This window comes from Eutrema salsugineum, unplaced genomic scaffold (assembly GCF_000478725.1).
Source record: "Eutrema salsugineum unplaced genomic scaffold, Eutsalg1_0 scaffold_22, whole genome shotgun sequence".
Classification (NCBI taxonomy): domain Eukaryota; kingdom Viridiplantae; phylum Streptophyta; class Magnoliopsida; order Brassicales; family Brassicaceae; genus Eutrema; species Eutrema salsugineum.
This window is the reverse complement of record NW_006256812.1, coordinates 1,292,697-1,307,419: the sequence shown is the minus strand read 5'-3', so window position 1 is coordinate 1,307,419 and position 14,723 is coordinate 1,292,697. Positions and strand designations below refer to the sequence as shown.

At 32.9% G+C, this 14,723-nt stretch overlaps 3 protein-coding genes across 3 annotated transcripts; 1 reads left to right on the top strand and 2 right to left on the bottom strand.

Moving 5' to 3' along the window:
* Nucleotides 1-7,300: 7,300 nt before the first annotated feature.
* On the top strand, nt 7,301-9,227 carry LOC18015761 (cytochrome P450 78A6). The gene is made up of 2 exons (XM_006397795.2): nt 7,301-8,266; nt 8,450-9,227. Exons 1-2 carry the CDS (start codon nt 7,301-7,303, stop codon nt 9,065-9,067), a joined length of 1,584 nt encoding a protein of 527 aa, XP_006397858.1. The 3' UTR covers nt 9,068-9,227.
* A 762-nt stretch (nt 9,228-9,989) lies between these two features.
* On the bottom strand, nt 9,990-11,124 carry LOC18015760 (cytochrome B5). The gene is made up of 4 exons (XM_006397794.2): nt 10,928-11,124; nt 10,726-10,831; nt 10,548-10,614; nt 9,990-10,435 (listed from the first exon to the last, which is right to left on the bottom strand). The coding sequence occupies exons 2-4, from the start codon at nt 10,801-10,803 to the stop codon at nt 10,170-10,172; spliced, it is 411 nt and encodes a 136-aa protein (XP_006397857.1). The 5' UTR covers nt 10,804-10,831; nt 10,928-11,124; the 3' UTR covers nt 9,990-10,169.
* A 447-nt stretch (nt 11,125-11,571) lies between these two features.
* On the bottom strand, nt 11,572-13,638 carry LOC18015759. Its single transcript, XM_006397793.2, has 6 exons — nt 13,586-13,638; nt 13,436-13,481; nt 12,885-13,213; nt 12,264-12,590; nt 11,866-11,998; nt 11,572-11,785 (listed from the first exon to the last, which is right to left on the bottom strand). The coding sequence occupies exons 1-6, from the start codon at nt 13,589-13,591 to the stop codon at nt 11,772-11,774; spliced, it is 855 nt and encodes a 284-aa protein (XP_006397856.1). The 5' UTR covers nt 13,592-13,638; the 3' UTR covers nt 11,572-11,771.
* Between the last annotated feature and the right edge of the window lie 1,085 nt (nt 13,639-14,723).

The following is a 14,723-nucleotide window of genomic DNA, read 5'->3' as shown; positions in this document are numbered from 1 at the left end:
GCGGATTCTCTCCTAGTATATACTCCCTCCGTTTTTTATTAGTTGTCGTTTTAGAGAATTTTGTTTGTTTTAAATTAATTGTCGTTTTCAGTTTTCAATGCAACATTTATTAGTTTTTTTATTTTTAATAATTATTTTTACTATGTAATTTGTTTTATTATTGGTTGAATTGTATTTAAATAGATAATTAATGATGTTTTTATATGGAAAAGCTAATATAATTAATCTATTCTATTAAAACAGGAAGCACATTTAGTACTTGTATCCAAACACACCTAAATTTTTTTAGAGAAAATTATTTGGATTTACATTTATCTTAATTTATTACGCATATCATTTAAAACATATTTTTTTAATAAATTTAATTTCGATAATTAGATATTAATTTAGATAACTAAAAATTTCCTTAAATATAAAAAATATTTAATTTAAATTCAAACTATTTATTTTTTAATTAAATTTAAATCTGAACATAGATATTAATTTAAATTACTTTAGATTTCTTTAAATATAAGTTAGATTAAATATAAGTTAGATTTAATTTAATATTTGAAATTCAAATAATATTTACATAATAACACTATAATTAATGAATACGTTACAGTCATATTCAATCAGAATAAAATTTCACATATTAAAAATTGATAAATATTAATATTATATAGTAATATGATGAAATAGATTAGATTTTTTTTATAATTGTGATATTATGCGGGTTATGTTATCAAAACATACAAGATATTAAGATACAAATTATTTCAAAATTAGTAAATATTTATATTATATAGTAATATGAACGGACGGGTTAGAATTATAGTTTTATAACCATGGTTCCTTTTGGATTAATAGAATAAACGAGTTAAAAATATGTTTTTTAATAACAGTTATTTTTTATTAATAAAATTACCGGATTAGATATATGTTTATATGATTGTGGTTATAATAGTACTAGAAAAAAATTAAAACACAAATTATATCTAAACACATAAATTAATCTTTGTCATTTATTAGAAAAATATATTTATAAATAAAACATAAATTATATTACAAATTTTGATTATAAAACATTTTCGTGCGGATGCATGGGATAAAATCTAGTATTTTCTTAATCTGTGTGCATAACCTTAAAACGACAACTAAATAAATCCGGAGGGAGTATGATTTTAGGTGAACTCTCTCCATCATGCTGCCACATCAGCATCTGAATGGAGGATACATGTACTTTCAACTAATTAATAAATCATAAATTTTAAAATAAAAAATTAAAAACTAATTAATACCACTACTTCTAACTTAACTATTCTATTTAATGTTTATTTCATATGTATTTATGTTCATAACTATTTAAGTTACATTAATATTAAGGCTTTTCACATTCCTAACAAAAATAAATGAACAACATTTCTAACTTTTTACATTTCTAATTTTTTGGTATTCGTCTAAAACTTTTTAATAATTTTTTATACTAACTTGATACTTTTCTTCCGGCTTATCCTCATCATAAACATTTTTTTCGAAGCTTGTTGTATGAAAAAATGTAAAGATGTAGCGTTATCTTCATTCAAAGATTTGGCGGTTTTTATGGGTCAAATATGATATTATTATAGCTGCATTTTATTATGAAATATAAAGTATGGAGTGGTTCTTGCAGAATCAAGGCAATTGTACAGGTCATAAATTTGAGAACATTAAAAATTGGAGGTAATTATATGTTTTCAAACAATTCAACCAAAAAATATGAATTTTATCTATGTCTTTTTTATAACATGTCTATGATTTTTAGAATAGTAGAATAATTTTCCTAATTACCATATTTCAAATCCTTAAAAAAGTTATTTGTTTTACAAAGAATTTATTTTTAAAAAACCTAATATTAAACAATCAAACAAATTATGTGAAACAAATATGTTTGTGTTAAACAATCATATTCTTATAATTAACTATATATATATATATATCAACATAAACATATTTTTAAAAATATTATGTAAAACAAAATCTGTGCGTATGCGCGGGTACAAATCTAGTAGTAATAAAGCAAAGACCGAATTTGACAAAACACAAAAGTAAAGACAAATGTAGTCGTGACTGTATGAAGAGTGAAGACCATGACTTTAAAACTATTAAATTTATAATTCGGTTTTAGAAAAAGGTTGATTAAGCTGAAAAACAAAGAAAGCCAATTCACTAAAATAACTTTAAAGATTTTGAAGGCTTTTTTTTTCAAGTCTTTACAGCTTTTAGTTATTCGATATATCTAAATTGATTCTCCGGACACTGTTGCGAGTCCATTTGCATTAATCTGTATAAAGGTACAAGGATTCTGTGTGTACCTAGCTACGACGGTCAACTAGGGTACGATATCATATTTATTAACCAGCCTATCATGCATAATTGCATAAACAGAGATTTATAACTATCTATTGATGACCAAAAGACTAAGGAATACATCCAAATTTGCTTTAGACATAACATTTGATCAGTTTCTCATGTTATGCCAATCCAATTCGACTGATAACAGTTTGGAACATCAATTGCTAGATTAATAATTATGTCAAATAAGGTTGACTTTTGAAATATCGGCCACGTAAAATTTTCCATCAATGCTTAACTATAGTTGGTACTATTGGTCATATAAAGTACTACCGCCTATAATTACTTTTGGCTATAGAATATGTGTATGGTACTAATAAATTCGAGATAAATTATTGTCTTGTGGTCAATTTTGAAATTAAACACATTAACGACATAATAGTTTGCCCTATCGCAAAGGGAAACGATCACACATTAAGCTGCAAGGCTATACCTGTATATAGAGACAGCCCCCTCCAAGAAATTGACGTATCAATACCCAACAAAACGATTGATGAATGACCCTAATTGTTTATTTGTCTTCTTCATTTTGTATATATATTAAATAACTCCACATTTTAATACTTTTCCTCAATTTAACGTAACTTGCTTTCTTATTTTATTTGTAAGTCTTCTATTATCTCCAGGACTCCGGATCATTTGTTCATATGTAAACTTTTTAGTTTCGATATTAAATCTATGATACGTAAACTAGCGTTGTACTGTAACTCATTATTTGGAATCGCTAGAATTGGCATTCGCATGTTTCTACTATTGTCTGAAAGGTTAAATGTGATCTGAGAAAAAAAAATTATTGAGAGTTTCTAAAGTCTTTACAATATAATTGTAGTCAAGGCTTAATAGATGTGAATAAGCTAACGTAATTAATGTCCCCATCCCTCACAACTTTTTTCACTAGTATTTTTCTCTAAAGACTCAATCATATAGACTTTAGATGGTGTAGTTTAATTTCTTTTGTTCATTGCATTTTTAGTTCATACCAAAAACAAAATCAAAAGTAACAGTTTTAAACTGTTACAATTGAATTTAGACATATATACAATTGAATTTTTTTATAAAAAAAAAAAATTGGATAGTTCAGTTTTCCTTTAAAACGACAAACAAATTATATAACATATATGATATTACAGTTTTTATCTAGATAGAACTGAGCCGATAACAAATCCATAAAAGTTAAGTATATACTTAAATATCAAAAACTGTTGTAAGAAAATAAATAAGTGTGTAAATTCTGAGTAGTTCGTTTGTAAATGAGAACGCGTAAAATTCAGTCAGTCTCGTTTCATATAATATTTGGCTAGTGAATACTTTCTTCAATTATATGCATCATCTAAAATTTATCATGGTTACCAAATTGTGAATAAATAGCTCTTAGCTGGAGGAAGTTGCAATCCTTATCGAACTATTTATTGACCCAAGACTCGTATTTGGACTGATCTTCACTGACCAAAACCGTAACAAAACAAAACATTAACATAAATAAGCATGACAAAACAAGACGCATGCACACACTTATATACAAACATACATAGTTTTGTGAAGTTTTTTGTTGGTTCTCTAAAAATAAAAGATAAAGCTGTATATTGCTATTTGCTAATAAGTTGATGATAGATCAACGGCCAGGCACTTCTCATTTGAGACATGAGCGATGATCTAACCGTTGATATAAGCCATTGACAAGCACTTAGCAACCGATATTTGGGACCATATAGTTTGTGTTTAATCGAATCATGTGGGTTGTCTGATTAGCCTTAAATGACTATTGAGCCTTTGCCTTTGTGTTTGTCTATGTTTAGGAGATGGGTATTATGGTCATTTTGTAAATTAGTATTCCACTCACACCAAGTGTGCATATTGTCAATTATACTACACTCAGAAACTTAGCACGATCAAGCGCTTTTGTCGCTTGAACCTTACACGTGACATAACGGAAACGCGATCGGTCGAATCTGGAAATAAAATCAACGGCTGTGAACAGAAGATGCCGTCACTTGGGTACACAAGACCGCACCATAGCCAACGACAAAGATCCACGCAAATAGATTGGTGTCTGATGATGAGAATATATGTTTTCATGGCGTGAACGGTCAATCTCTAGCTCAGGTCCTCACCTGAATAGGTCAAATATTCAAACTTCATATACTCTTTTAGAATTATTAAAGACAGCTGTTGTTACGAACATGTTTATGTTCAGTTCCATGAGGTTATTTGTTTACAAGTATATGTTGTGTATATACGATAGAAATACCACGAATCTTTTATCACGGAAATATTTCGTGTGGAATCTTTATATAGATATAAGAATATCCTAGTCATGTGGCTAAGACAGGATTAGTCGTTGAAAATCAAAAAAAAAAAGGCAGGACTATTTTTGAAAGTTCAACTAATATTTGAGCTTTATTTACAATATATCCCATAATAATAATATTATATATATATATATATAACTGGATCTCTTAAAGTAATGAGATGTATGTTGTGATGTGACGACCTTTAATCAATAATGGTTAGTAATTTATATATATGACATCACGGACTAAATTTTGTAATAAAATTTTCAAATGTATGGTGGTAAATATTTATATAAAAAATATAATATGAAATAGTAACTACTCTTAGCGACTAAATCGTATAGCTGTCAAAGCGTCATCTAGCACATAAAGGGAGGTTAGTAAACTAATGTATCAATTAAATTTGTCTCCTGGATAAGTAGTACTAAGTACACAAGGACAGCTATTTTTTGTTTACAATTGATTATCAACTCTTTTAACATTTTCAAACCACGGTTAATTATAACGACTTGATTTTAGTTCTTATTTGGTTAAAGAGTGACAAGTTTATCTTAATTTATTAGAGAAAAATAACGAAATGCACATGTGGACGACCCCTAATGGAGAACTTCTTAATCGCTCCCACGTTTGTGATTAATAAACGAATTCGGAGTTAGAAAGTGTCAAGCCGTTATACGTTGTGTAACTCCTGCATCACGACTGATTAATCAAGAATTCGTCAAATATTAAAATAATGAAACCCACACACAGTCACTTTTTTATGTAAATTCAACGTGCCAAGAATTTGAAAACGGATATTCTAGCAAAGAGTGTTCGAGCCCACCCACAAAATGTTATTTATATAAATTCGATACATTCAGTTTGGATAATCCAACCGTTCTAGACATCACAAAAAAAAAATCCACACACAGTCACTTTTTTGTATTGTTACAATTAAATCGAGTTGTATATTTTAATATAGTTTGAGATGATAAAACGTAAGTTTTTAACAAAAACCTAGACAGTAGATGCATTTTTCTACTATTCGGACAAAGTAATTATTTATAGCTTTCAGTTGTTCTTTTTTTTTTTTGTCGTCAGCTTTCAGTTGTTCTAGTTCAGTAGTTGACTTTACTTTTAGATTTTTACTGACAGGTAATTAAGACTGGCTCCACAAAATATGACGTCACGCTAAGGAGTATATATAAGATCCCAAGGGATTGGAGAAGTAAAACTCACGCGCGAACGTATGACGGCGCTGAGCCGTTAAATCTCATTTTCTTACTAGTAACGGTACCGTTATGAACTCTGTAATCAATATTTTAGTTGTTCTTAACCTTTTGACAATTATATATATATATACTATAAACGAATATAACTATATAAGTTAAATGGTGAAATAAATAATTCATATGAAACAGAACAAAAATTGTATAACTGATATAAAAATGAACAGAAAGATAAGTGATCGATAAGTCAAGTCAACTGGATTACGAGCAGACTCCATGATTTACGTTTGATTTAACGGTCACGATGATAATTAAGTTAGCGTTTGTAATAAGTTAATTGATGGTAACCATCACATTACACCTATTTATTACATTTTTTACTTTATTCTACTAATTAAGATAATTCATATTTTCTTTTATTTGCGATTAATGCCACCTGTTGCCAATTCATTTGTTATTGTTTTCTTAAAAAAACTTATTTTACTAATGGCTATATCTGCACTATCAAAATTACAAATATTCGTCACATTTTGGAATCCATGTAAAATCAACTAAACGATTACATTCAAAGTGGTCTTGCTTTTTTGTTTTAAACACCTTTAGTTTGATGTTTGTTTATCAAATAGATCGGTGAACAAGACACTGCAATCATCTTTATCTTGTGGCTGAACGGTCTTGCTTTTTTTTTTTTTTTTTTTTTAAAAAATGGAATAAAATCCTACAAGCACTTTCAAATTTTCAATTATAAGATATTCATCCAAAAGAGATTCACCATCAACGTCGATCGATTCTCGTGGAATCAGGGTCGGCAACTCTAATTATCTAGCTAACTAACGGAAAATTACATATATTTTGTTCCATAGACGTATTCCACGTACCCTCTTACAAATATATTGCATTTCTAGATCTTTTTTTATTAGTATTCAAAATTTTACTTTAGTAAAGTATTCTATCTAACTTTGCTTATGGGTAGGCATTTTCAGTAAACAAGGAAAATTAAAAGTATATAGTTTTCGACCGTGTATAAGTGAAGCATCGGATTTAAAATAAACTTGTACTCAATCGAAAATTTAGCCACATATTGGCTTGAGTGAGAACAGTCTATTTTGCTTAAGAAATTTAAATTATAAATGTCGAACAATGAACACATTCTTAACACAGAGAGCGACAATAAAGAAACACAACTACACAGAATATAATATAATTAATAAAAAAAGGCAAAAATCCTATTTGACATAGATCATAATAACAAATAAATAATAAACGTATCCATTATATTGAAAATGAAGAAGAAAAAAGGGGTCTGATCATCTATATAAATACCAAAGCCATCTGTTGATCTTTAAGCCCCACAGACCAAAAGACACTCTCCTTTTGTTTATCTCTCCCTATCTCTCTCTCTCTTCACTTACTTTCCTTTGATCCGCCATGGCTACGGAACTCGAAAGCTCCTTAATCTTTGCCCTTTTGTCCAAATGCAGCGTTCTAAGCCAAACTAATCTCGTTTTCTCACTCATCGCCGTTGCAAGCGTCTGGCTCGCTATCTCCCTCTTCTTCTGGTCCTATCCCGGTGGACCTGCATGGGGCAAATTTTTCTTCCGTCGGTTAACAAACAAAACCGGAACGGTTATTCCCGGTCCAAGAGGCTTCCCTTTCGTGGGAAGCATGTCTCTCATGTCCAGCACTCTAGCTCACCACCGAATCGCACATGTAGCAGAGAAACTCGGAGCCAAGCGGCTTATGGCTTTCAGCTTAGGCGAGACACGCGTGATCGTCACGTGCAACCCCGAAGTCGCTAAAGAGATCCTCAATAGCCCGGTTTTCGCTGACCGGCCGGTTAAAGAATCAGCTTACTCTCTGATGTTTAACCGGGCGATTGGTTTCGCACCACACGGTGTTTACTGGCGAACTCTTCGCCGGATCGCTTCGAACCATCTCTTCAGCCCGAAACAAATCAGACGAGCCGAGACGCAGAGGCGAGTGATCGCGAGCCAGATGGTTCGATTTCTCGAAAAACAGAGTACCAACGGACTCTGTTTTGTTCGCGAACTGCTTAAAACGGCGTCGCTTAACAACATGATGAGCTCTGTTTTTGGAGAAGAGTGCGAGCTTGATAAAGACCATGGTGAGCTACGTGAATTGGTCGAAGAAGGGTATGATTTGCTCGGAACGTTGAATTGGACCGATCACCTTCCTTGGTTATCGGAATTTGATCCTCAGAGAATCCGGTCTAGATGTTCGACACTCGTACCGAAAGTAAACCGGTTTGTATCCCGGGTTATATCCGAGCATCGTAATCAAACCAGTGATTCGCCTAGAGATTTCGTCGACGTTTTGCTCTCCCTCCATGGTTCGGATAATTTATCCGACCCGGACATCATCGCCGTTCTCTGGGTAATTTTAATCTTCTTAAATATGATTTAAGCCTCAAAATGCTTAGAAATACTGATATAAAACATGATACATCTTCAGACGAAATGTGACGTGTGGTGGGATAAATAAACTATTATGAACAGATTCCATATAAAGAAATAAGTACTTAAAAAATATCGCATATTCGGTTTATTTCTTTTACAGGAGATGATATTCAGAGGAACAGACACAGTGGCGGTTTTAATCGAATGGATCCTCGCGAGGATGGTCCTCCATCCAGATATCCAATCAATGGTACAGAACGAGCTTGATTTGGTAGTCGGAAAATCAAGAGCCGTTGATGAGTCTGATTTGGCTTCACTTCATTATCTGACGGCTATGATTAAAGAAGTCTTGAGGCTTCACCCTCCAGGCCCGCTTCTGTCATGGGCCCGTTTGGCCATAACGGACACGATCGTTGATGGTCGTCTCGTTCCCGCGGGGACCACAGCAATGGTGAACATGTGGGCCATAGCGCATGATCCACACGTGTGGGCTGATCCTTTGGAGTTTAAACCCGAGAGATTCGTGGCGAAAGAAGGTGAGATGGAGTTTTCGGTTCTCGGGTCGGACTTGAGGCTGGCGCCTTTCGGGTCGGGTCGTCGAATCTGCCCCGGGAAGAATCTGGGTTTGATAACCGTTACGTACTGGACCGCGACGCTGTTACACGAGTTTGAATGGGGACCGTCGGATGGAAACGGCGTCGACTTATCTGAGAAACTAAGGCTTTCCTGTGAGATGGCCAATCCTCTTTCTGCTAAAGTGCGCCGCAGGCGTAATTAAAAAGCGTATAAGAAAATTAAGGATTTTAATTAACGGTGACAATGTATTAAGCCAGCTTTTTGTTTTATTAGAACTAACATTCTGATACGTGAGGTGTTTTTTTTTTTGTGTTGTGGTTTGTGTGTCTTGAAAGGTGTGTGTTGTTTCTACTCTTGTAAATACAGTGAAAATTAATTTATATTCTAGTGTTTTAAATTTTTATGTTTAAACGGTAGTTTACTTCGGTTATTATCTTATTTCCTATGTTTTAATGTCATTTGAACATGTTTCACATTTTTTAGAGTTAACTATAAAAATTATAAATATGCCCATATTTATCATATCATATTAGATGACAATAATTCAGAATCAAAGAAAACGAATTTTCTTAAAGTGCTGTTGTTTTCATGCACGGTACGGTAAACCAGCATTTCAAAGTAACTATAAATACAAAGTACATTCTGATATTCGAATAAGTATCAAATTGATAAATTTAAACCAACATTCTTCATATCTTTGTATCCTAAAGTGCCCAAAAAAATTCATCCGACGACAATATAATAGAAGTAGTTTTGGCTAGAAATGTAGAAGGCGTTAAAATTATTGTTTTGGATAGAAATACAGAAGGCGTAATTTTCACATCTTCGATAAACAAATATATTGTACTATATGGAGAACTCAGAAGAAGTTCATTTTCGTATATATTATACACATTCCTTCTTCCTTTGGAAAGTTAGATAGTATGTATTCGTGCTATCTCATTCTTTGTTTTAAATAAGAAAACCCATTCATTACTGGTTAAATAAGAAATTATATTCGACCAAAAAATAACCAAATTAATTAAATTTGTATTACTTGATTGTATTAATTAATGGCAGATATCAACATAAAAACCCATGGCAATGCTAGTGGCGGCATATATCATAACGGGCATGTTGCTACGAGTCAGTAACACAAAGATAATAAATCAATAGTTTGAACTCCCATTCATGGGTCAAATCTTCGCATGAGAAGCCCATTATTACGAACACACAAAACCCAGATTATATTACAACAACATTATGAAACTGTTATGAACTTAATTGATTGATGGATCTTTCATCATAAATTTTTTTTTTTATAATTAATTTGTCTGCTTGTTGTTGTTGTTGTAGAATCTGAGAACGAAAGCAACGCCAAGAATCAAGAGAGGAACCAAGTAAACGAGCATCTTATTTGCGGATTCCTGCTTTGTGGTTTCCGCCGTAGATTCCTTCTCCCACGGCGGAATATACTTCGCCGTCACCGGAACCGTTGACTGGTCAACGTCACCGATACAATATTTCTTCATTGTCTCCTTCGCTTCATTGCTATGATTCACATCGTCGAAATCAATCGACGCGTCCTTGCCTTTTTATTTTCATAAATTCACATAAATTACAAACCGGAGGATTAAGCCTAAATCGATAGAACGGGGGAAAAAACATCAAACCGGAGTAAACCAACTTGTAATTGTACTTACCGGTGACGGCGAGGAGAACATTGTCACCGCCCGGATGTTCGTCCATGAAAGTGCTGATGTCATAGACCTGTGGAATCACTGGTCTTAGTGACAGAACAGAAAACTAAAAAAAAAAGGAAAAACAGAGCACTTTTAATTTTGTTTATGTGAATTAAAGAAAGAAAAAAGAAAGAGAGACCTTTCCATGGATAAGAATCCAACAATCGTTCTTGCACTTATGTTTAGCCACTTCATGAAACGAAATTAGATTCGCCATTGATTACTGCTCTTGCAGAGAAATTTACCTGCAACAGAAAGTTTCATTGGATTTCAGATACATTAGATTGAAACAAAAACAAGAAATCAAGACCGCGAAGGGAAGAGTTTCAACGTTTACGAACCTATCTAAAACAGAGCGCAACTTCTCGAGACCACACGCGTTCTGTTTATATTGTAAGATGCCAGGTGAAACTCTTGAATATTTTTATTTCTTTTATTCTAATAAAATTATAGTCAAGTGTTTCTTTTTCGGTCAACAATTACACAGTCTTGTTACATTTATTGGTTCGGGAATTGTTAATAGTTGATTTCTCAGCTTTTGAAGACGGACGAGGAACGAAGCAATTTATACTTGTCCCGTTAAATTACAGGTAGTAAAAAAAAAATGACGGTACCTACCATACCGAAACGTGAAGAATATGATGTTTGTAATTTAATGGTAGCTGAGACCCCTCAAAGCGGTCAGCGACCTCAGGTTGGTGAAGTTCTTCACGTTTTCTTTTTCTCTTAAATAAATAAAATTAAAGGAAGCCAAGCATAATTTTGTTTTTGGTTTGTTTAAAGCGGTCAGCGACCTCTAGGATAATCACTTTTCTCATCAGGCCCAATAACGCAAAAATCTCACGTACCAATACATATATTTGTTGGGTGAGTTGTTTTCATCTTTTAGAAAGAAAAGTTCCGACATGTAAACTAATACAGAAGTCTTTCTCAAAAAACTATTAAAATGAAGAAAAAAAAAAACAAACTGAAAGTATGCATAAAACGGGAACAAATAGGTGACATCACATAATAATAAAATGAAAGTATGCATAAAACAGGAACAAATAGTAACAACTCCGTAAATATTGTTTGTAGTAAGAAAACAATACATCTTAACACATCCCAAATAACAAAAAAAAAAACTGAAATCGCATATAATATGAAAAGCATACATCCAATAATAGCTCTTGTCCGACGTCGTTCTTAGGCCACGCAATCTGATCAACAAAGCAGATGAGCAAAATGATAACTCAATGGAGCACTTATGTAATTATATATAGTTTTGAAAAGGACGAACCTTGAATGTTAAGAAGATAAAGTGAATCGAGAGCTTCACAGTTTGGGGTTGGCTTGTATGGAACGTCCTTTTTAAAACCCTTAGTAGCATCGATATCTGGATGGATCTTCTTCTTTAACATCCTCTTTATCATCTACAATAATATATATAAATGATGTACAACAACAATAGATATTTACTCTCATACATAAGCATGCGCAACAATAGTGATACTAACAATAACAGACATGCGCCGAAATAATAATAAAAAAAAATAATAAAAAACAAACAGACAGACATGCAACATCATCTAGATCTTGATGTGACTTCATATGATTTGAGTAATAGAGGCACTCACGCACATGTAACATGTTCATATACTATCATCAATGTTATGGAATCAAAATAAAACTAATCACCTGATGCACTTTCTTGATTGGACGCGAGTCACCTTCTTTATCTTTGGACTTTGACGTGACCATCTTCTTCTTAGCAAACGAGAACCTACTAGTTAGCTTCCACCCGTTTTGTTTATAATATTTAACTTCCTGACCATCAACATCAAGATTAGGGTTCTTCGGTGTCTTCTTGCCATGCCACATATCATCGACTTCGTCTAGGTCCTCCATGAAAAGCTCGGCTAGTGTTGTCCTCTTCTTCTCCGGCGCCATCTCGGACTCCACTGTGGACACGACCACCGCCTTTTCAACGGTTTTGACCGAGTCAAAGTGATTAGCCTCCAATGCCTATATATATAGATTATACGATAGATCTCAAGTAAATCAATCTATAAGGACATATAATTGTACGTATAACTGAGGATAGGATAATTGATCTTTAGAATATGGTTTTAACTAGACTTTTGCATTTGAGTTAGTATATATCAAAAATATCTATAAAACAAGTAGATTTTGTTGGTTGCAAAATGCAAATGTAAACGCCAAAACCTTTTGACAGCTGCGTTAAAGTGTCTGAAATTGTGAATTCATCTGAAAGGAAAGATGTTGTCAATATAGAATGTTTGTCATTTACGTACGTACCCCTAAATCCTCATGATGATCATAAAACTTATTTTCATTGGAGATAAGAGGATCCGACTCTTGGTTGACGTTCTTGATGATGCTACCATCGATGACGACATAGTCGAGACCCACACTTTCACAGTCATCATCATCATCATCATCATCTCTTTCGTCTTCTGCTTGAAACTTCAAATTGTCGAAACCGAATGTGCCGATGGTGAGAACTCCATCGAACCAGTTATCAAGAGCATCCACTAACCCAACCTGATCAAATATAGCTTTTGTATTCTTCTCTATCTCACTTATTCCTTCACTTCTCTTCTTCTTCTCGCTTTTCGTCGCACCGTCTATTTAAAAATATACAAGTATCTAAATATAGCTTGGACACAAGATTATGCTTTTTGTAACATATGTTTCATATAAAAACTAAATAATAAACAGAGAACCACATGATCTTATATGATACTATACAATAGAAAAGTGAAACTAATATTTAATTAAACACACAATAGTTCTAATAAACAAATAAACAAAATGCTGATTAATAAAAAACAAAATAAAAAGCTAACCTTTGATGACATTGTGGTGCAGCTTTTTATGCACCCAGTTAAAGATCTTCGGGAAAAAATCCAGAAAACAAGAAGATTTTACATAACTCCGGGGATAAAAAAAAATATAGAGCGAAAATATTCATAGAATAACTGCAAAATATTACGTACCGTCATGGTTTTATATTTCTTCTTGAAAGAGTGAAGGGTCTGAAGCAAAAGAATAGTGTGAAATGAGAAATTTATTGGACACTAAATAAATCAAAAGGGGGATGTTTTAGCTCCTGACACGTGTCAACAGACGGACAGTGGGTTAGATAGGTCTGACCTTTGGGAGACAAGGCCAATCAGTAGGTGCCACATGTCAGAAATGTTGTGCTTATCTGGTCTCAATTATTAAGTAATTACTTTTTGACCCGATTACTTATATAACACTAAAGTTTGACCCAATAATATAATCGTCTTTCAGTTTTGCCTCCTTGGCCTTTCCGTGGTTCATTTCTTGTAATCGTGTTGGTAGACTTCTGTTGCTTTCAATGCTTTATCGTCTGATTTGACACTGAATGAACAATTCGTTGTACAAAAGCGATAGCTTTGCTGCTTTGGTTTCAGTCAATTTTGAATTCGACACAATTCTGATATCTTACTTCAATGATTCGTAACAAGAAGGTCCAAATCTAGTCGAAGCAATCCAGTTACTGTTGTCACAGTAACATAAATGTCGCGGGTCGTTCCTTCACGATCAACAATAATATATTCAAACATTAGCGGCCTAAATTTAGGAATGATGATCACCGAATTTCAAAAAGTTTAACGTAAACTAAAGTTATTTTCTAAATTGGAAACAATATGTTGTTTCTCTTGACAAAAATAACACTTGCTATACCATTTGAAATTATTGACAAACTTATTATGATAACAATTCCAAGTTACATTTAGTCTTTATTAACTTTTTCGCCAGTCCGCTACCATTTGTGATGGATTTTGATACACAATTAAAATAAACTTACGGTTTTATAGTCCGTGCCAGCTTCTCCCAAAATTTTCGATGTTTGATGGTTTGATAATGAAGCTATAGTATCATCAGTACTATTATTAGGTAGTCATGAGGTCGTTGGATACCTATTAAATCCTCAAAAAAAACATAATGGAATAGGAAGGCCATGCATGCACATGGAAAGTACCCAAAGCTTTTAAAGATAACACAATACCCCACACACACTTGACGGGGCTCTCCTTCCTCTTTGTCACTTGCTTCTTGTTCATAGACTTTTGTAATCTTTTCTCTAATAATTTGGCCACTTTAGCT

Bases quoted from the DNA above. Each gene is read 5' to 3' on its own strand.
- LOC18015760 (XM_006397794.2), bottom strand. From the start codon at position 10,803: ATGGCGAATCTAATTTCGTTTCATGAAGTGGCTAAACATAAGTGCAAG. The intron at 10,615-10,725 runs GTCTCTCTTTCT...GTGATTCCACAG, and splicing joins GGATTCTTATCCATGGAAAG to GTCTATGACATCAGCACTTT. The intron at 10,436-10,547 runs GTAAGTACAATT...GAAAATAAAAAG, and splicing joins TGTTCTCCTCGCCGTCACCG to GCAAGGACGCGTCGATTGAT.
- LOC18015759 (XM_006397793.2), bottom strand. The intron at 13,214-13,435 runs GTTAGCTTTTTA...ATTTTTAAATAG, and splicing joins GCACCACAATGTCATCAAAG to ACGGTGCGACGAAAAGCGAG. The intron at 12,591-12,884 runs GTACGTACGTAA...CTATATATATAG, and splicing joins ATCATCATGAGGATTTAGGG to GCATTGGAGGCTAATCACTT.
- LOC18015761 (XM_006397795.2), top strand. From the start codon at position 7,301: ATGGCTACGGAACTCGAAAGCTCCTTAATCTTTGCCCTTTTGTCCAAA. The intron at 8,267-8,449 runs GTAATTTTAATC...TTTCTTTTACAG, and splicing joins ACATCATCGCCGTTCTCTGG to GAGATGATATTCAGAGGAAC.